General features: G+C 40.2%; 2 protein-coding genes across 3 annotated transcripts; both read right to left on the minus strand.

Annotated features, from left to right (window-relative positions):
• Positions 1-1,994: 1,994 nt before the first annotated feature.
• Positions 1,995-5,213, minus strand: LOC134859435 (type-2 angiotensin II receptor-like). Its single transcript, XM_063875918.1, has 2 exons — positions 5,052-5,213; positions 1,995-4,472 (listed from the first exon to the last, which is right to left on the minus strand). Exon 2 carries the CDS (start codon positions 4,414-4,416, stop codon positions 3,145-3,147), a length of 1,272 nt encoding a protein of 423 aa, XP_063731988.1. The 5' UTR covers positions 4,417-4,472; positions 5,052-5,213; the 3' UTR covers positions 1,995-3,144.
• Positions 5,214-10,328: 5,115 nt separating this feature from the next.
• apool (apolipoprotein O-like) lies at positions 10,329-22,593 on the minus strand. 2 transcript variants are annotated; one of them, XM_063877076.1, is made up of 12 exons: positions 22,457-22,593; positions 20,321-20,419; positions 20,102-20,227; positions 19,555-19,609; positions 17,421-17,519; positions 15,528-15,619; positions 15,308-15,427; positions 14,185-14,368; positions 13,650-14,083; positions 13,461-13,605; positions 13,174-13,308; positions 10,329-10,973 (listed from the first exon to the last, which is right to left on the minus strand). In XM_063877076.1, exons 1-12 carry the CDS (start codon positions 22,466-22,468, stop codon positions 10,885-10,887), a joined length of 1,590 nt encoding a protein of 529 aa, XP_063733146.1. In that variant the 5' UTR covers positions 22,469-22,593; the 3' UTR covers positions 10,329-10,884. The 2 variants fall into 2 exon arrangements, with proteins under 2 accessions (XP_063733146.1, XP_063733147.1); XM_063877077.1 differs by having other exon boundaries at positions 13,461-13,590; positions 13,635-14,083.
• Positions 22,594-23,094: the final 501 nt, after the last annotated feature.

Consider the following 23,094-nt stretch of genomic DNA (forward strand, 5'->3'; position numbering starts at 1 on the left):
GATGTATTAACTTTGCAGATTTGGATTAATGATGAAAAATACAATCAACACTTAAATAAGACTTCAGTAGCACCTGGAGCTACCCTGCAGTATACAAATGAATTTAAATTAGCTGCACATTCATTAGGTTTGACACTTTAATGTATCAATAATTAAAATCCAGTATATTTATATAAATGATTCTAAAATGGGACATTACACACAATAAGTACTTCTACGTTTGGTACTTTAAATATATTTGATGCTTATACTTTTGTACTTTTGCTAATTGCAGGACTTAGGGCTCTCTGAAAGTAGCTAGTCACAGTACGGCAGCTGTCCTCATGGATTTACATTAAAATATATAAATTGAAATATTTCCCTCTGATGTAGTGTGATGTAATTGGACCTATTCACATAGTGTTCATGATATTTGGCTACTGGTTGGCGGTTTACTAGTTGACACAGTAAAACTGGAGTAAAAATAGAAAGTACCTCAAAACTTTTCTTAAGTACAGCTTGCGTAAAATAATAACTTTTTTAATCCCAAACTGGGACATTTTCGATAGTAGATGTATTTAGTTACTTTCTACCAGTGGCATAATTCTTAAACTTGTAGTAAAGCTAAGAGTAATTCACAAAGATGTCAAATATAACATAAGATATTGTTTGCAGACTTCTCCCCTCCTATTTCCCCATGAAACATCCATAGCGTATGGCACATATTCTCAGTCACATGTCACTGATCTGTCTTCTTTAAGACGTTTGTCGGGGAAACTCACACCTGCTCCGCAGAGTGGTGAGCCATCAGCTCACAGAGCTGTGTGCATGAACATACTGCGACAAACTCCTCTTGCAATCTGTGCTGTCACTCGGAAAGTTCTGTTGTGTCAAATTAAAGATGCTGTTGATTAAAATATTAAACATGCCTAGCTTAATTTTACCGGTTTGAAAGCACAGCATCTGGTTTTATAAGCTCATCATTGAGATGTGTATTATTCCAGTTTTTAATGGTCTTTATTCCCTGTATGCTCCAGCCAATGACCCTTCAGAAAGGTCAACAGTACCACTCACTACATGCTTTGAGCCTGGCAGCTCTCTTTAAATGCAGTATTTGTTGTTTTCATGCATTCAGAACTGTATCCTACATGAGTCATCAGTCTGTGTCAGAGCCATCTTCCCTTCGGCTCAGAAAGATCATGAGCGCTGGGACTTTGGGGCTCTGTCTGGGTAAGCAGCCACTGGCATGTTATCGAATGCTTCTACAGCACTTTGACGCCATCCAGTGGCAAACTTTGGGAGTTTAATGAGGGATGATGTACTGCATGTACGGCCAGAGTAAGGAATGAATGCCTTTTCTTTCTTTTTGGGTGCCATATTAATCTGTGAAAATGTCAAGATTATCTTGGTTGTGAATCTACAATAGAAAAAAAGCAAAAACACTTCTAACAAAAATGTTTCTAGCATTATCCACTTAACATTCATGTGTGTGTTACCCCACGGTCCTTCAATACAAAACAACATTTAACCACTTTCCCCTGGCTCTCAGTTCACAGACAGGCAGTCCAGGGTCAATGCATAATGTATTGGATCTATACTGGACACAAATAGCAGACAGAGATTTATCATTGATCAGCCATCAGCTCCCTCCACCAAACCCCCTGACTGGACTGGAATGCATCATAGGGACATTCATATGAGATTATGATATCTGGCCTTGATATGTACGGAATCTGAGTGAGGCATTCTGGGAGGAGAGGGGAAAAAAATGGGGAGCCTGAATGTCCATCTGCCACAGCCGACAGTAATCGCACCACTCTCATTCCCAGGTAGGGGGGTCTCTGGAGTCGCAGCTGTTGGACGGTCAATTTGGGGTAAAAGAAAGTAGAAATTACAGTCGAAAGAAGCACTTTCACTAAATCTGTGTATGTGTAATAAGTGGCTGAAATTACCCTGATAATATCCCATGTTAGTAAAAGACCCGTATTTTGGAGAATTCAAATCAACAAATGACATTTTTGGCAAATATTGGACACTTTAATTTTTAGTTAATGCAATAAAGTTATTTTCATACACTGTCATTACAGAACAATACTATAGCAATACAACATGATTACACTTAATATCTTGGTTTGATAAAAAAAGAAAGAAAAAAACAGCTTTATTTTGACTGGTTTAATAATTAACCAATACATCTGTAGGCATATCTCATTATGTTTCTGCCCTTCCATGCAACACAGTACCCACACATTTGCTCAAAATGTATTTACCGTATAAAATATTTTTAAGCCATTGGATCATTTCAGAGAAAACCTCATAGTTAGCAGAACTATAAAATAGAGCTTGTTAGAGAGATAGTTGTTGAGATAACCACAGTTAAAAGCCTATGATACATTACCTCTTTCATACTTTCCTGTTTCCTTGTATACAGCAACTTATCTAGTGTTTAATTTCATATTGATGAGGCAGAAGCTAAATCCAACCAATCTGAAACAGAGAAACTAAACTTGTGTTGCAGAAATAGAGTTAGACTTAGCTTAGCAGAGTTAATGTAAATACTGACTCCGAACAGGTTTTTTTTACACCTTTAAACTTGTAGTAACAGATTATTTTTTCACTCAAATGAGAAAACTTTGTGAAAGCCGACAGCTAGCTGTTGTTAGCAAACTGTTGCATATTTACACACCTAGCAGATATGGAGCAACATAATCAATCATTTGGAGTCTGTTTTTGTCCAACAACCCTCTATCTGTTGGTCTTTACCTACTCTTGAGGTAAATATCTGTTTCATTAGCCGTTATATTATGATCACAAGCTAGCTGCTAACTCTCCGCAGTTTGGTCCTGAGCAAGTTGTGTAGCCTTCAGTGTATTTTTAAAAATGTTCTAGCTGATAACAGCTACCTGCTGGCATTAAAGGCATGACATGTATAACTGATCGGGTTGTTGAACAGCTTGGCTAACTAGCTTTAAAACTTTAAACCCTTCTTCGCAGCTTTATCATTTGCTTCGTGACTTCTTTCTGTCTTTGTAGCAACAGCCCTGTGGAACACATCCATGATTTTTGGGAATTCAGCCGTCATTTACATTTTTGAAGTTGGGTTCACTGCTTTTAGTGTGAAGCCAGTGGAGGGAAGTGGAGAGCCTCTTCCTCCCTTTCAGTTTGTTAGGTGTGACCTGAATGCTCAACAATCGGCAGGTCTTTCAGGTCACTGAGTTTTCGGGAGAAGGAGCTCAGCCTGGTGCTGAACGATCCTCTGTTCTGGCTGTGATCGTCCCCGCGGGCCTCCAGACAAGCACACAGGCCCTTGCAGAGCCCCCCGAGACGGCCCCGGAAATGGTTTCCGATGAAGCAGTAGAGCACAGGATTTATGGCCGAGTTGGAGAATCCCAGGCAGAGGGTGAGGGGGGTGAGGTTGTCGATTGTCCATTGCACCCAGCAGCATTTCAACCAGCCCTCGTTATACAGCACTCCTAAGAAGGTCACACAGTGGAAGGGGAACCAGCAGATGAAGAAGGCCAGGACCACCGCAGCTACTGTCCACAACACCCGCTCCAGCCCCCTGCCCTCCAGGGGTCTGCCCCCGCTGGAGCTGGGATTCACGCAAGGGGTCGGGGGTCTCTCTGGTTTATTGCAGTTCTCCTTGGACTCGAGTGATTTAAAAGAGGGCATGTTAAAGGGCTGCGACGTTGACCGCATTCTTCCCAGTCCCGTATCAGCCAACAGATGCCTGCCGATTGCCAAGTAACAGCAAGAGATGACAAACAGTGGCAGCAGAAAGGCCAAAGCAATCTTCATCCAGGCCAGGGTCAGGTACCAGGCACGATCAGGATGGATAATCCCACAGACCTCCACACCAACCTCCTCTATGTAGTGGGTGCGCCTCAGATAAAAGGTGGGTGCTGAGCAAGCACACGCAAGCACCCACACCACGATGCACGTGAACCGAGCACGTTTGGGGTACCGTGAACTCTGGGAGCGCAGCGGACGCACAATGGCAAGATAGCGGTCCACGCTCATGGAGGTGATGAAAAAGATGGACGCGTAGAGGTTGAGGATGAGGAGTGCTCCGCACACTTTGCAGGCAGCGCTACCAAAGGGCCAGTTGTAGCCATGGGAGTAATAGACGGCCCACATTGGGAGGGACAGCAGGAACAGCAGGTCGGACACACACAGGTTCAGCATGAAGGTGTTAGCCACAGTTCTCCTTGAGGTGTTGGAATGGGCCAACACCCAAATTGCAAGGGTGTTGCCTACGATGCCCAGCACGCAGATGATGCTGTAAATGGCAGGGATTATCGTGGTCGTGGGTAAAGGAGGCCAGTCTGTGCAGGGAAGAGCCGAGGGCACTACAGAGGTGTTCAAATAGATCTCTGTCGTCGAATAGGGGGACGAGGTGGAGTTGAAAAGGGTGAAGTCATTTGGCAATGCCATCATTGAACTGGATGCAGCATAAAAAAATCCTCTTTCCCCTTTTAGTTTTCCAAGGTCAGCTGGGAATAAAACAAAACAGAGGGCATTCAAATTCTATTCGCCTTTTATGGACACAGTAAGACACAGTCATTTTAAGTTGGCTCCAGTGTTTATTAGCTGTCCCAGTTGATAACTAATCACAAGGAAAATACATTACACCACTCCTGATGTTGGGCAGTAATTAAATACATATGAAGGGGTTGTATTAATCTGCCGGATTAATGGGTTCCTCAGAAACAGTCATTTTGTATTAATCTCTTTATGGAACATTCATGGAAAAGTGGCATCTTAATTTGAGATTTAATAGGCTTACAGGAATCTTAAAAGCGACTGAAAGTGATAGTAATACGGTCCGGTTCACCAGAGGAATGCAGTAATAACAACCAAAAATAACAACACAGTGTTTAAAGAAGGCATGCAGTAAAATAAGGAGATTGCATATTTGAATAACTTTGTCCAATAACAAAACAACAACTGGTAATTATGTTTAGACACTTGGAAAAAATGGAAATAAACTCAAAGTAGTATTATCAAATACAAATTAAGGTTATATCCAGTCCAATCATACTCTATGCATGTATTTAAATACGTTAAGTTACCTGTGAGTGATAGAGTGTCCAGTCCAAGCGGTGAAGCAGTTTTCAATGCCTCTTTTGACTAAAGTCCACGTCTTGACAAGTACTCCTCAACCTCCCTAAGAGAAATCTGCACAGCTGAGTACCCCGGACCATATCATGCCTCTGTGTTTTTGTGTGTCTCTGTATGTGTGCTGAAAACCAGATGAGGTTGGCGATCTTATAGCCCCCAAGAGCCTCTTGATGATTGCACAACAGGGAAGTTGCTTACACGTCACACCTTCACCATTACCAAGGGGCTGGACTGTACCTGGACACAAGCCAGCCTGCAGAGAGGGAGAACATTACAGAATCATGCTGTCTGTTTTTAATTCCTTTCTTTTCCTCCCTTCCAGATTTTTTAAAAGAAAAATAAGAAAATCAAGTCAAGATGTGGTTGTGTAAGGACAGCGTCTCCGGTGACTGCAGACACGCGTTTGTGTGTCATACCTGATCATAATTAATAGGACACCAGTGTGTTTGGGGTGTCAAACTTAAAACCCTCACTGTCCCTGCAGAGGCCTCTGACCCGAGAAATGGAGGCTGTGTGTTAATTAGCAGAGCCACGCACTTTGTGTCATATTCGTCCTGCCAGCGGTCAGATAAGCCATGGGAAATATTTACTCTGTCTCAGCGGAAGTCAAGCCAGCCACTGGGGCAGAGGGGGTGGGGGGGGGGGCACAGTTTGGAAGATGAATGAGGAGGAGGACGAGCAGATACTGCAGGGAGTGAACAAGGAGATGAGAAGGGAAGAGAGGGAGGAAGAGGAGTGGGAAAAGGAGAGAAAGCGGAGATTCCCTCCAGTGGTTTTTCATTAAAGCCTCTGGTGAAAGTTAATGAGGGATGCTTCGCAAAGCTCTGAGACTGATTACATCACAATTCCTTTGATCAACGGTGTGAGGGTACATCTCCCCATGTATGCACGTGCATTTAACACTTGCACGTGTGCGTCTATGCTTCAATACTTGTGCAACTGGATGTACTTAATCTTAGCCTGGCATGCACGCATCGACGCAATGCACTCGCCGCTGTTTACATGCGTGTTGCGATGCATGTGTGCACTCTGCTCCATTGAGTATCTATTAGGATGTGACATGTTCTAATAGCCGTGGGAAGGTGACAGTGAGAATGACAGATGAAGGCAAGATTTCGGGGGGCCGCAAATGGAGAGCTTCGTGGTTGCCTTCTTGGAGGATATGAAAAATTGAGAATCCACTGTATGCTACGACAAGGCTTTCCAAAATGGAAACTTAATAATGCAGTGTTCTTACAGTGGCATGCTGGGTATGCACAGTTGTTCTCACAAATACACACAGAGAAGCCAAGAGTCCTTAGTCATAACATGGAACAACTGAAAACTGAAATTTATGGTGGTATGCTGGCCAACAGAAATATAGAAGTTAACAGAAACAATCTGAAATATGTCTCCCAGCAGTTCCACTCTTATGCAATGGTGAAAAGCCCATTCACTGGACTGTATACTGCTTCTTCATGGTTCAATTCCACTACATTTCAGAGGGATTTAAATAGAAAAAAACATATAGAGTTTATAAAACATGATGCACCATCAAGGAGCGACCACCGAATAGCAGTAGCCTCCTCCAGATACACCTTGTTCAAGGTTCGAGGGTTTTTATTATCATGTGCACAGTAGCTATAGTGTAGTTATGGAAATAAAATCAAAGGTCTCGAGCTCCTCCAACAATGCAACATATTATAAAAGGACATAAGACAAAATAATAATAAAATAGAAATAATAAAATAAAGCTAAGAGGTAATGCAAGATGAAACGGAGTAGTTTGAATTTAAAAAAATAGTGACATGTACCAGGATAGTAATCAAGTTATTTAGTACAACAAAGTACCACTCTGAGAGAAGCTATTCTGCATGTTAGTTCCACATTAAGAGTATTTTGGTGATAATACTATGATACTTGCCTATTTTGAAATGACTGAAGTAAATTTGAAGTGATGCTAGCAGCAAAGACACAACTCAACAAATACTATACAATACTAGTATATAAAAGTACCTGGATAATACAATAATACCTACTTAAAAATACTTGGAAAACTAATTAAATTCCCTACATCAGCTGCACTAACAAATAACTATATAACAAATATAGTAAATATTACCTACTTTTAACATTAGCATGTTAGCATGAGCATGTTAGCACACTAGTGTTATCACGAAGCACAGCCTCACAGAGCTGCTAGCATAGCTGAAGACACATTTTAAGTATTTTATTATAATATATAGACAATTAAAGATTGCATTACATGTTTTATGATATTATATTACTATTTGCTGAAATAAAGGAGGATAGCACTTGTTCTACCACTGATACAGGTATATCCCTCCAGAATACAACATTTAAGACATTTAAAATACGTTTTCGTACTGCTCTTTAGACACATACACGCTTAGTTGATCTTACTTTCACTTATTTTATCTCATATTGGCTTCTATTTGACATTCTTTGACCGTTGATAACATTTTAAGGAACAATCTCAATCACTTTATCCTATACCTTCAGACAATCAATTTAGTTGGTCTATAGTGCACATGTCAATAGGTTTCACTTTTTATTGCATTCATGGCATGTAAAAACCTGTTTACTTTAAGTCTGTGCATAATACAGATTCAGCAGCCTACAGTGGGTTGAGGAATATAACACATTAAACAGCAAAATTATATATCTAGGTTTCCTGATAGCCTTTCATCTAGTTTCAAATATTGCCTAACATTATTCATGAAAACAAATAGAAGATTTCTTCTTATTGTTAAATTAAAATCTGTGAAAACATTATTTTGGCTTTTTTTCTTAGGTTTCAGGAAGAAAGAAAAATACTACATGTTCCAAAAGGTATAAGTCTCCAAAGATATTATCATGACACTTTTAAAGATCTTGTCAATCTAAGTGTGAGAACAATGCCAACAATGCCTGTTTCTGAATATTCAATCTTGTCTTTTTGTATTACATTGTTTGCACAAAGTGTTTTATAGTCTGAACATGTGTGGGAGTGTGTGTCTGTGGGGTTTTGTCTGATCATCCAAAAGGCAGTGTCCGTACAGGCAGCAGATAAGGAGAGAAATGGAGCAGAGAGCATCAAACCTCAACTTACATCACTACCCTGACTGGACATCAATCTAACAGCCAATTATTTCTTCGCTTTTTATTTTTTCTCGGTTAAAAAGCGTGACTTGGATTTTTTTTCTTTTTTCTGTGCTACTCAACTTTGTCAAAAGTTGCTTTCTCTTGCTTCTGCTCTGAGTAACAAGATTTGTTTAATATACGGTAAATAAAGGTTCTGCAGCCGTCTGCAAACAAACAAAAGATTCATTGATATGTGTGTGTGCACATAATGCAGACACAGTGTTTCCGCTGCACAGAATGAACTGCCAACATGTGATTTTATCTCCATACATTAATACAAATATTTGAAGCTGTGTGCAAAAGATCATGCGCACACGTGACTGTGTACACACACTGACCCTTACAAATAAAACAGAAGATGACATGCACAAGTAAACATTTAGGCTGCCGTATCCACAAACACCCTTAAATTAATTACACAATGTTTATGTGTATGTATTTCGCTGTGTTATGTGTTTATTTGAGATGGGGTGTCTGCCTCACTGGCCAGATCCTGGGAAGATTACCACCGCACACTGTCGCAAAGTCCCAAGTGGAAAATCTGGCTCATGGGGGGGTGAAAGGTGAGAGGTCGAGGTTTTGAGCCCTACTTCCTCTCCACTGGTGGAGAAAGCTCTGGACTACATGACAGAGTCCAGTCAAACATTTGTTCTCATAACATAATCATAGCTACTGCTTGTGTGGGACACTGTAAGGAAGGGAAGCGGGGGCCCATATGTGCAGTGGGACCCGAGAGGTGAGATGATATAATTAGCATCAGATCCTGCCTCTAACACTGGCCCCTATGCCAGCCATGAGAGAAAAAAGCATTTCACACATTTCCCACTCTGTCTGCTCTGTTCTATTTTGAGTCAATATGTTCCATGTGGCTTTATTAAAGCCAGGACACAGAGTTTTTTCCGGAGTGTTATTTTATAGAATCATGTGTTTAAAAAACTCACAAGTCCCATAACCCCTTGACTCAAAGCACAAATTGTAGCTGCAATGCCACAGGAAGCCTGGTTACCATATGTGTTTCTCTCCCATGTATAACAGGAACAAGGATAAGAAAGTATCGACATGTAATTGATCTGACATCTCCTTTTCCACTCTCACACACACACACACACACACACACACACACACACACACACACACACACACACACACACACACACACAGAGTCCCCAGGGTCATGACTCTGGTCGACCTCATGCAGAGTTTATGAGGTCCAGGCAGGGAGCTCCGGTTCCTCTAAGGAGCAGTATAGAAGCTATAAAGATGTAAACAGATATCATGGTCTACCACTACAAACTGCATGAGCGCACAAATAATGAAAAACATATTGCAAGAAAAATGCTTTCAAGTAGCATTCCCAGCTTTCATTACAGTACATACGTTTTTTTAATTTTCATGATTTGTCATTTTGAACTGTACTGATGTTAAGTGAACTTTACTGATTTCAATGTCCTAGCTTTTGTTTCGGGAAACAATGACTATTCCACTGACCAAGGAAACAGTTCTCATGACGCAATTTCAAACTTGACACAACTTGGTTCAGCCCAAGGAGTGAACTGTAGCGCATCATATTACAAAACTGAGAGGCTAAGTGGTGCTCTTTAGCTAAAAGCTAACATGCTCACAATGCTAACATGCTATTGTTTAGCAGGTATTGTGTTTACGGTGTTCAGTTCAGTGTTAGCATGCTAATATATGCTACTAAACACAAACCAGTCCACAGTGGAGGATGATATGAATGCGTGTGTGAAGTTGTGGTTAGCATTAGTGGCCGAAACAAGTGGGATTTCCTGAAGTCAAGTTTCGTTAATGTGATTTAGGTGTCGATATCTTAAGAAATACTTTTTTTAAACTTGAAAATATCTTTCATTAAGTAGTTCATTTAATTTTGAGTTGGACAGTTCAAAAATATGGTTAGGGTGAGGGACAGATTGTTTTAGGAATGCACCTTTTCTGTGTCTGATTATATTTGCAGGCTTGTATATGAAAAGAAGAAGTAATCTGCTTCTCTGACAAGATTTAACATTGAACCTTGAGGTTTGTCAGTTTGTGCATGACAATAAATAACAACACTAACTTATATTGACAAGTAAGTGTTCAGAAGTGGATAAAACACATCATGAAAATAGATTTATTTTTGGTTTTAAACTGAGGACATTTTTTGATGTAAGAAAATGAACAGCAAACGTCCCTCTGTAATCCCATCAGAACACGTGCAGTGTTCCCAGCATACCAATGCAGTGGGCTAAATTACAATAAATAAATTACTGTGACACTCATGATTGTAAAAGCTGTAGCACAAAAGCAAATAATTGTTAAATGACACATACTGAGAGAAACACAATCTGCCATCTGTGGATGAATAGAATTATGTGGGTGCATTTTTTCCATGCTTCTCTCCTATGCAAAACGACTCAGTTTTGGGTAAAGGAATTGCTGTTTTGCTGTCGTAAACCATATGTACTGTGGATTTACTGTGATAATATAAATGATGCTGTGTTGCAATAATAAAGTATCTATGTATGTAGCCCAGAGAAATAAGGAAGAAAATGACTAAACACTCAGTTGCTTGCAAAATGGACTTTTTACATAATGCATATTGAAACAGAGTCTGTTAATCTCAAGGAGATGGCAGTGTGATATCGAACTCTCTCCTGCTGTCTCTCAGCTGCGTGTAGTGTACAGGTCTTCATCCTCCGAGCTGGACTGGCCAAAGTCCAATAGAGAAGGGTCTGGCTTGAAGCTGGGGCCCCCTGGAGGGCAGCAGGAGAAATGCAAAAAAAAGATCAGTCAGTCAACAGCACAGAAATATTAGATGCTTAAATGTAAGTGATTAAACTGGTCCAGGCTGACAAAAAAACCATCAGTAGATTCAAACCAACAACAAAAGATAAAAGTACAATGCCACTAATACCTTTCTGACTGAAGCTTCAAATGTCTGTTGTCATACTTTTTTACACTCAAAAGAAGGGAAGAGTAAGTCAAGTATATAAATTGTTATTGTGGTTATATAAACGTGATACACATTTGTCCTTTTTTGCACAGCAACTGGCTGAGCAAACTAAATGTTAAATACCAACTAACATATATTTAAAGGGGCCATAGAAAGCATCTATCTGGTATTTTAAAATTGTTCTCTGATGTCTACAAAGAAGGTATATGACTTTGATTGATCCAAAACATCTCCAGATGTGGTTTTACAGACCCATTTTAAACCCTATGTTTTGGTCCTAGAATGAAACAAGCTGAATTGCCTTATTTGGGGGCTCATTTAAATAATTATGACGAGCTCTGCTCTGATTGGCTGGTTTACAAGGATCAATCCACGGCTGCCTCAGAGCCCACAGAGGTAAGTGAAGTTCACAAAACTGTGAGAGATGAACCATGGAGCCTATGGGCCTCCAACCTTACATGTTTGAGCCTTTATCGGAGGAGGAAACCGATGAATTTGAAGAACAGCCAGTTGGTCGGAGATTGGAGAGCAACGTTATGGAGTGGTAAGTGTTAGTGTTTCCAGCAGCTGGTGAATGCAAATGTTGGGGCTGGACTACTGTGTGTGACATCACACACAGGGATTGTTGTAATTCGTCCGTTTTAACGCTGTGATATGCATATTCATGATTTGCACGTGAAGGAGGAAACAATGGTGTTTGAGGTTCACAGTATGTCAGTTCAATGTACCGAACTCTCCTTATTCAACTATGCCAAGGTAAATACAGTTTTCCATTCTATGGCACCTTTAAGTCGATTTGTTTGAATATGAGAACATGTCTTGAAAAGACAGCATCCACATTTTCACAATACATTTTGACTGTTGAACTTTACAGTGCTCTGGAGGAATTGGAAATGTTTTTCCTCACGCAGGGAAAACAATCCTACGCAGCCAGCACTGGAATCTCATTCTATTAACAGTATAAAACTCATAAAAAAGACAGACCAAAAAACGAGCTGTGCAGCATTTGAATGTTGATTTAGAATGAGAAGGTCAACAGCATATATGAAGCTTTCTGGATCTCTCTGGAATACACGTTTGAGAGTGACTTCATGGCATTACTGGTTTATTTTATAGCTTCAATTTCTCAAACATGATTGCTTTTCAAATTTAAAAATGGCAGCTATATTCCCATTGAACACGGACGCTAAGAGGCTAAACTTTGCTAATTGATGTGATGCGTATAAATAATAATGTCTGTACTGAGGTAAACGTTTTAAAGCCGTTTAATATTGTAAATCAATACAATAAACAAACAGAATGATACGGTCTTAAGCTCACCCCCATTGTACTACTACCAAGACCTCCACATACACCAGGTGCCCTAAATACCATTAAACACACCCATGTGACAATTATTGGAAACAACCAATTACAAGTTTGTTAACAAATAAGGAAGATAATATAGCTATAAACATACGCTACCTCAGCATTTTGGGTCCTACAGAGACAATAGCATGATCACATGTCAAGCCCAAAGAGATTATGTGCTTTCAGTTCAGGTAATTCTCAGAAAAGAAGCTGTGTGTGCTTGAGTGAGTCGATGTGTTTGAGTAAAGAAGATCAAAGTTTAATAACCAGAGGCTCCAGCTTTTAAGCTCCTCTCCTGTTGAATCAGCTACCAGTTTGTGTTGAGTCAGACACCCTCTCGACATTTGAGAGTAAGCTAAGATGTTCCTTTTCGATAAAGCTTATTGTCAGGGCTGGCTCGAGCTTCACATGACCATCCGCCTTGATCCTTTAATTATATACGTTTACATGATCTTTAAAGTAATTTCAGTTATTATTTTATGTTTTTTCTTCCTGTCCTTCATGTTTTTGGATCTGTTCTGACAGTGAAGCCCCCAAAGACAAATGTGTAATTTGTGATATTGAGCTATGTAACTAAAATTGGATTTGACTTCGTTTTGATTTGATGCCCAACCTTCAAACAGGCAGTGGTGCAGTAGTGTTCACAGTACCTTTGCTGATTTCTGCTTCAGGCTGTTGAGGAAGTGGTGGTGGTGTGAGTGTCTCCTCCACAGCAGCATCTTCTGTTGCATTGGCCAACTCTGGCTCAGCAGCGAGTTTGAGCTCAGCTGATTCGATAACTAGCACTGCGAATTAGTCAAAATACAACACATGTAAGCAGCAGGGACATGGACTGATGTGTTTCCACATTTATGAATTTAATGATTGATGAATTTGATTAATGGTAATAACTTTCAGAAGGTCTCAGAAAACTGTTGGTGACAGCTGTGGTTGGTACCTGCGGGGTCATCTAAGGGAATTGGAGCAGGTGGTTCTTCAGGGGAAGGGACGGATTCGGCTGCAACAGCTTCTACTGGAGCAGCCTCTACTGGAGCGGCCTCTACTGGAGCGGCCTCTACTGGAGCGGCCTCTACTGGAACGGCCTCTACTGGACAGGTCTTAATGGAACAGCCTCTACTGGAACAGCCTCTACTGGAACAGCCTCTACTGGAACAGCCTCTACTGGAACGACCTCTACTGGAACAGCTTCTTCTAGAGCAGCTTCTACTGGAGCTTCCTCTACTGGAGTAGCTTCTTCTATGGCAGCCTCTACAGGAGCAGCTTCTACTGGAGAAACCTCCACTGGAGCAGCTTCTACAGGAGAAACCTCTACTGGAGCAGCTTCTTCTAGAGCCTCCTGTACCAGAGTAGCTTCTACAGGAGCGGCTTCTACTTCGGCAACCTCTACTGGAGCGGCTTCAAGCGTCGGTTCTAAACTTGGTGTGGGCTCGGCGGGGCTGGCTACGTCAGTGGACACCTCCTTTGCTGCTTGTTTTGTTTCCTCACTTTCAAAAGGTGCAGGTATTTCCTCAGAGGTGGTGGTGACCTCTGTCTCTGCTGCCACTGAATGCCCTACTGGATCTGGAGAGGAGAGGATACACAGCAAAGCCTCAGTAGCAGTTTAATTAAGTGTGAAGCAATGTCGACAAAGAAACAGGTAGACAGATCAATATCTACGGTACCTGTGTTGGTCTCTGTGGGGGTCTGGTCGGGGGAAATCTCTGTGATTGTTAGTGATGACGCCTCCTCTGATATGACAGAGGCAGCGGGCTCATCAGAGAGAGGAACAGACTCCACTGACTCCACTTCTGTCTCTGGGATCAAAGCGCTGTGGGCTGCAGACTCTGGACTTGGCACTGTAGGTGTCTAACATGTGGATAAAGAGCAACATTTTAATCTGTTTCACCAAGACATGCATTGATTCATGAATATTAAATGATTCATATGAATTTCTCAATTTGATTGGTTATACTTGAACTGGATTTTACTGACAGAAACACAGTTAAAGTATGAACAGAATAAGGCACTTTTCTTCAATACATTAGCATTCAAAATCCAGGAATTCAGCTGACAGCAAGGATTGACTTGCATTCATTTTAATAGCAGTATAAGTTTTATCTTAATTACAGTGTGCTGAGAAACGAAACACAACGTTTTGAGCAGGTATGAGGGATTTTCCGAAAAAGTAAAGAAAAGCGGAACTCACATCAGTAGATATAGAGATACCATTATATGGTTTTGGTTTTAACCACACACTAAAAACAGCTTTAAAGAACTTACTATTTAAATCTATCTAGCTTGTAAATCTGTAGTTCATTTGCATCTCTTCTCTCTGTGCTCCTCTGGCATAGGCCTTGCAGGTGCTGTTATCTTCATGAAGGAGGGGCAGCCTGGGCTTCCAAAGCCTTGTTGATCCCACAGTGGGTACAAGCCTGACCTAAGATCGGCTTTATTGTTTAGGGACAGCTAGCGCCAGTTTATCTGGCCCACTATGCTCCGGTAAACACCTTATTTGTGACCTAGATGACAGTTTAAGTTAGACGTAATGTCCTAGATTGTTTAGTCTGCTGCTCTGAGAATGTTGATTATCCGTTTGGAACTAGATAAAACCACTTCCTATCCCTGAGATCTTCAGAATTGGTTTGGCAACCGCTGTGGCAACTCGTGTCTACAGTAGATATCTTGTCAATTCCCCGGCCGTAACTCCGAATAAACCCAACAGAGTTTCGTCTCCATTGCTTCAGATGTTTCCACCACAATAATATAAAGAAAAAACATGTGAAATATCTCCTTATGACTGCTAACCTGTGGTTGTGAAACAGCAATCTCCTTGGCAACAGGCTCCGAGGTCGGCTGGGAGGCAAACAGTGAAGACACCGAAGCGCTGGTCCACCTACCTGCAGAATATACCTTCTTACCCGTGATCTTGAGAGCAAGAACACAACAACAACTGTGTTAAACTTAGGAAACAATGAGTTTTTGTAATGCCGTTTGGCCGTCACTGTGTGAGCAACTTGAGTGTTACCTTAAAAACAGCCACAGTTTGAGCGGGGTAACACACTGAAGCTCCGGCAGTCATCAGACCCAGAGGAACGGCTACCTTCTTGAGTTGAGAGCCTGAAATACAGTGAACAATTCAATCAATGTAACTTAACACATGGAAAACCTAACTTAATTTAAAGCATGGCCCAACTTACTTAAAGAGGCAGTATTATGCTTTTTGGGTTTTCCTCTCTCCTGTAGGGCATTATATATGTTTTTATGCATGTAACAGTGTTGTAGTACTCGAGTCCGACTCGTGAGCTAAATTTAGAGACTCGTGACTTGACTTGGACTTGAGCACTAATGACTTGAACTCGGATTTGGACTCGTGCATTCGGACTCGCGATGACTCGAAAGGACTCGACTTTGTCATTGAAACCCTGAGGTCAACGAACGCGCTGGCGCGTTTTTGATGTGTTTCTATTCATATTTATGCCATAATACAGCGTAGAAATGTTAGCGGAACCAGTAGATAGAGCTTGACACACACATCATTGTGAATGATGTGTGTGTCAAGCTCTCTTATTCGCCCTTTCAATGCATATGAAAGCTCATAGCGCCCGCCATTAGAACACGCCTATGAGCTGCGGGAATAAACAAACACAAGCACACCACAGTTGTGTTTTTTTTAAGTTTAACAACACAGGGTTTCCCACACATAGACTTTATTTGGGCGGGCCGCCCACGTATATCAACGGCCGCCCAAGTGTATTTCGCGACCCATTTAGTTTTATCCATCCGCGATCGACTAACTAGTGGACATTGATCTCCTCGCTCTACGCCTCCTGATCGATAGGGACTCGACTCGGACTTGACTTGGATAAGTAGTGGACTCGACTCGGACTCGACTTGGACATTTTTTTAATGACTTGGACTTGAACAATGGAGACTTGAAGCTGGACTTGGACTCAAAGCATAGTGACTTGACTACAACATTGGCATTTAAATGGTCTGCAGAAGCCATGTTTCTTTACCACACACTCCCCCTAGCTGGAAACCCCTCCATTGAACTCATTTGTTTATTACCATAACATAACATGTTACACATAGTGTAACATCACTATGTAACACTCGCGCTTCTACTGGCTAGCGCTAACAAATAGTATGTGCTAGGGCTAAGGGGCGGGACATCTGACAGTTGCAGTTGACCAATCAAAGCAGTTTAGGCTCTGGTTTCAGACGGAGGGTGAAAGAAGGTGCTGCAGCACAGGCAGAGCTCATGTGAGTCATGTATATATATAATAAATAAACTGCCGAGTCAAACAAAGGTCAATGTGCATCAAGTAAAGATTGTGTCATGGATGCACCCGCTGTATGAAAGAGGCGTTATGTTTTCTCACATTGATTGAGATTAAATCCAAGACTTGTAAGCGAAATAAACAAGGTAATAATTATTTATAAAATCTTATATTCACGTGTCCGTATTCAGGATGGCATGGTGGATAATTTTGATGATTTGTTATGTAAAGCTGTTACGTCATCACACAGCTGTATGGGGAACATTTCATTCTAAGCTATGAGGCATTAAGCTTGCAAATAACTTCTATAATGCAAGGCAGTTATATTATTTTATCCATGTAAAATAGTTTCAAATACAAGAAATATATAAACGCTACATAATAACAGTATAGATTTTTGGTAAAGAAAATTCTTACAGACTCAGGTATTGTTTCCCAGTTAATCTTGGTACAAATATCAAAATAATAAATATATCACATGGTTGCCTACAAAAGGAAAACAATGTGGTAACTGTGGTTTGTTTATTATATGTAATATTTCAGTACCCACTAATACACAGACAGATTTATAGATTACATAACAATCGTTCCGAGTAGGCTTTAAGAATTTCTTTGAGAGTCTCTCGGGGTCGTATTACCTTTCCGTGCCAAGAACATGCCCAGCACGCCGGCCATGGTGATGGTGCCAAATCTGGGAAGAAATTCCGGGGGAGGGTCTTTCAAATAATAGTACGCATCTGGGAGACACAGAAGACAGTGAACATGGGGATAAACATTCCTTAGATTTCACAATTCTGAACGCCTGTGTGATTTACTGCTACTTTGTGACAGTTGCTCCATTTAAGAATGATAGATATATGAAAAATAATAACTGAATATATGTATGTGAACATAACAAGTTAAAGTAAGAATGCGCAACAGAAAAAAAAACAACAGAATAAAGAAATGTATTTAAGAAAGTAACGTAAAAAGCTCATATAAAGATTAAAGAATATGAAAAGATGAATATAAACATGAGAAATAAAATGTGCACATTGTTCTATTATATAATAAAATATTATATTAAATAAATAAGTAGAAGATATTATATTAAAATATACTCTAATATAACATATTATAATAAAAAAATATAGCATAATATATATATCCTTTATTTAACCAGGTAAAAGTCTCATTGAGATTAAAATATTTTTTTAAGAGCGACACTGTTACCGCTGCTTGTATAATATAATACAAGCTGTGGTAACATTGTGATTTGCAACATAAATAATAATATTAACAGTAATATTTATATCTAGTAGGGGTGTAACGGTTCACAAACATTTCGGTTCGGTACGTTTTTGGTACAGCGGAAAAAATTATCACAAAACATAAAATATTTCTTGGGGTTTTTAATTATTAATAAACTGTGAATATTCTCTCAAATAAATACAAAATGTAACAAAATAAACATTAAGGTGCAGCATTTCGAAAATTATCTGTACTGTACTATTCACATCAGCAGCTTGACATGAGGACTTGCTTGTCAGCTTGTACAGTCATTGTATTTTCATATTTTTTTTCAGAAAAATTAACTTCCACATTGCTAGCAGAAAAGGGCAGATATCTGTTGTGACTGGAATTGTGTTTCCTGGCCTCTCCAACTTCCATTCTGACACTACGTCCTTCAGTACCTCTGCCAGATGTATGCTTGTGTGCTGTTCATAAATGGGGAGGGGGTTTTGCAGGATGTGGCTTTGCATGTTCCAGTGGCAGTTGGGTGTAATGTAGTGCGCCGCTACTGTTAAATAACTGTCGGTCATGTAGCTCGCTAATCCAGTACTGAGTGACCCGACAGACAACAAAGAATAAATGTATTCATAACTAGTTCATTTTGTTGGAGAGGTAGCTAAAATAGCAACATGTGTATGCTCTAACTGGAAGTGTCCGTACCGGGGTGGAGCTGCAGGTGATCCGGGCAGAGCTGCGTGTTCTCCGTCAGCAGCAGCTGATTCTGATCACTGATCTCTCTCTCTCTCACGTCAGATTAAACTTCACTCGCGTTTATGTCCATAGCGATCAGATCTAACTAGTTATAGCTAATGGTATGAGTGCCTGCTTATCAAAGGACACCTACACAATAAACAGTGCTTGGCAACGGGGTGTAGCGGCAAATTATAGCGGCGCTGAGTAGTAGCAGATTGCGAGTTGACAGACGCTTGTCATCTTCCCTTTACAAGCTTCAAAAATGTATTTATCCTGCGAATTTGGCAATAAAAGTTTCATATTCTGAAAGCCAAGACTTTGTTTATTTAAAATCAGACAAAACACCTGAACCCAAGTTTTTTTCTCAAATCCACATCTATCTGGAAATGAGCTGTTGCGACTTCCGACTGATTTCGACACATATTAGTTCGGTGTACTGAACCGAAGGGCCCAGACCAAATATTTTCGGTACGAATACGTATACCGTTTACACCCCTACTATACTGTATCTTTTCTTAGGTTAGATACATACTGGTATGAATCCCACAGAAAATCATGTGCTGTCCCATCACAGTAAGCTGTGTGTGATAATAAAAAAGTAAAATTATATACTGTGACATCAATAAATAGAGATTTGATTTGATAAGGCCATAAATAGTTAGTTAGAAATGTCGGATTTGTGTTCTAAGGGCGTCAGAACCAAAGATGAGTTAAGGGCACTAAAAGTTATGTTTTAAGTTTCAGGAAGGGAGAATATTATTTAATGTATATCACATATGACACCATCAAGTTTTCCTGTTGACTCACCCTCTCCTTTATGGTATAGATTTACACTTGTTGTTTTCACAGAGATGCAGGCACCCTGCAGGGAACAAAGGAAAATGCTGAAATAAACCACTACAACAGGCCATGAAGAACAAAACTACATCTGAGTCAGTGTGAAGAGGTTTTTCCCCATCTTCCACAGTATCAAACAGCCAGATCTCTTTGAAGTAGAACTTGCTGCTGCTGAGTTAACTGCACAAACACTACTTCCTGTCTGACTCCTGAACTTTGCTGCCTGCAGAGTCGTATGTGCGTAGAGCACTTGCAGCATGTGGGATTGTGCTGTGTAACCGCAAGAGGAGCAAAAATCAGGAGACTAACTCTGCACGTGCAAGATAAGGCCTTTTACAAAGTATTGTAGCTGATTTTCCATTTATAAAAGACTTATTTGCGAAGGGTTGTTCTTTTTTGGGGTGTTGAGTGTTAGACAGGATGTGAAAGTTTGAGTTCATTCAGTTGCAGGTGTTGTGTAGGAATTGGAATATGTTCTCAAGTATGGCTGTAGCTGTACACAACAAAATGGAAATACCTTCACAGCCTGTACAAAGGGTTGTATGCCCTCTCTTGCTGAAGTTAACCCATTCTGTATAACACCAGGACTCTCTGGGACAAATAGGGTCTGAGCAGACGTTGGCAGCGGGGTGTAGATGTTCAGCTAGGGAAAGAGGAACAGTCAGTATTTCAATGTGAATTTCAACAGTTTAGCGGTCTCGTATCAAATCATCTGATTCTCTTTACAACAGCATACCTTTTCTCGAGTTACCAGTCCATCAGAGGGCGCTTCGCTTACAGTATACACACGGATGGAGGCTATGCCCATCACCGTTGGGACGGCCAGCATCACCACCTAGGGGACAATGAAAGTTTACATCTAACCTTAAAATATTTCAACAGAGCCGTACAAACAACGGGCAGACACTAATCCCTCATTGACAGATGACTGATATAGAAAAGTGGAAGGAATTATTCACATGTGTTAAAATAGTTAAACCACAGATTTCATATTTTAGGACTATTACTTTAGAAGCATTGACGCGTAAGATGCATTTGAACTACTTGCGTGCATTCAATACTTTTAAAAGTCAGTGTTTAGTTAACTTGAGTTAAGGTAACATGGGTATAATGGAATCAGAATCAGAAATACTTTATGTATCCCAAACTGGGAAATAAATTGTTGTTGCAGCAGCCAAATACAAAAGAAGCAAAACAAATTACAAATAATTAGAACTAAAAAATAAAAATGAGAAACATACAAATGTACAAATAGGGCAATGAAACAAAAATATTAAATCAGTATAATGTAAATGTACAATGTTAAGTGTGAAGGTGTGCATGTTAAGTCCAGTTCACAAGAGAGGCTATGGAGCAGAGAGTTATCTGTCAGCCAGAGGTGATTTATTGTACAGGGTTATGGCAGTAGGCAGGAATGTTCTCCTGTATCTGTCCATGTAACAACGGAGCTGGAGCAGTCTGTTGGAGAAGGAGCTCCGCTGTCTGTCCAGCTGCAGGTGGAGAGGGTGGGTGGGGTTATCCTTGATGGACAACAGTTTGTTGAGTGTCCTCCTCTCCACCACAGCCTCAAAATTGTCCAGTTTGATGCAGATGACAGCTTTCGTTACACCCAAGTTAAACTACATTATTGTGGATAACTTGCAGAGGTGGAAGAAGGACTCAGATTTCGTACCTAAGTAAAAGTAGAACTATCAGAGTTCAGGAATACTCTTTTATGAGTAAAAGTCCTGAATTCAAAATGCTACTCATGTAAAAGTACAAAAGTATTGGCATCAAAATATACTTAAAGTAACAAAAGTAGGAGACTCGTTTTGCAAATTGGACCATCTTAGTTTAACCTAAATAATATGTTTTATTTATAGGTAGTGTTGCATTAATGTGTTTATCAAAGCTGGCAAAGACACAGCTACTTTGTATGCTGTAGGGTGGGTTGTGAACTTTACTCCAGGTAACCCCACCCACCCTCTCCACCAGCAGCTGGACAGACAGCAGAGTTCCTTCTCCAACAGACTGCTCCAGCTCCGCTCTTCTCCCTGTACATTTCATATTTATATTTAATTTCATATTCCATTTCTTACACCCTTAATGTTAATAATATCCTGCTTTATATTGTGTTAACTGAAAATTGGCCCTTCAATAGTGTTTTATTTGTCAGATAGATTTTTAACTTCACGTCATCTTCATCTTTTCTACTCTCTAATGCTGATTTATTTCTATTTCTATTTTAGAATTTTTTATTTATACTCTTCATTTCTAATTATGTGCACTGCCTTGTTTTTTTATGCTGCTGCATTAAAAAAAAATCCCTATTTGGGATCAATAAGGTACATCTTATTTTAGCATGAATTAATTCAAAGTACAAAGTAAAAGTCTCTCAAAATTGTACTCAAGTACAGTACTTGAGCAAATGTCTTTATGTATTTCGCTGCTGCAACGCAAACATTTCCCAGTTTGGGATACATAGAGTACTTCTGATTCTAAGTTACATTACAACACTGATAACTTGCAAACTGCGTCCTACTAAGCTAGCTGATGTTACTTGTTTCTCGTTCTTAGTTAACACCTTTTACATTGCAAACAAAGTCACGGCTGACACATATTAGATGTAAAACATGCGTAGGTAATATAAATAGCGTGACTGCTCAAATTGGTGTCTGCTAACGTTAATAAACGCTGTCTAGTTAGCATTGACTCATTCAGCGAGGCTAGCACAGTTAGCAACTATGTGTCCATGCAGCGCAGCTTTAAAGGTTTTAAAGTGACACTCAGCTCAAGCTTGCGTTAACGACTCCGGGACAGTTAACGTTTACCTAACACCTGCTAATGTATTGCAAAATATACTTTGACGAAGAGGAATATGTCAAGCATTCACCTTGGCCGCCATGACAGCGTTCCTCCTTCTTCTGCAGGCTGAGACGCAGCTCCAAAACCCGGGTACTACTGCCTCCTGCCGGGCATCAGAGGCCCCTGTACCCCAGTGATCTCATCCAGCAGACATGGTCACATTGGTGTTCTCAAACTCACAGTATGGGTTTGAATGTTGTTTTGTAAACGTTTGTGCAATTAAAACGCAATATATCACATTTCGTTTTTATTAACATTTTAAAAGACATTTTAAAGGATTTAACTGTCACTGCAGTTCCACATGTAAAGCAATTGTACATGATGTGCAGTGGTTTATTATGGGCAAGGCAAAACAGGTTCACAGGGCCCCCAGACACAACGGACTCTAATAAGTCCCTGGTTCACAGAAATTGTGTCGGTTTCCAATAGATTGATAATTTGTTAGGGAGTTGAAACAACTTAAATATGTTTTAACTTTTATTTGTGCATTGTTTTTCAAAAAGGCCAGGCAGAGACAAAGTAAATAGAAAAAAAAATATATATATACACATGTAGACGAGGTAGAAACACATTATGGCCTCACAAAAGAGGGGAAAATATGGTGGGAAAGAAAGAAAATATGAAAAATGTACCAATTAACATGCAAACCCTTTACATGCCTAATCA

This window comes from Eleginops maclovinus, chromosome 23 (genome assembly GCF_036324505.1).
Source record: "Eleginops maclovinus isolate JMC-PN-2008 ecotype Puerto Natales chromosome 23, JC_Emac_rtc_rv5, whole genome shotgun sequence".
Classification (NCBI taxonomy): Eukaryota; Metazoa; Chordata; class Actinopteri; order Perciformes; family Eleginopidae; genus Eleginops; species Eleginops maclovinus.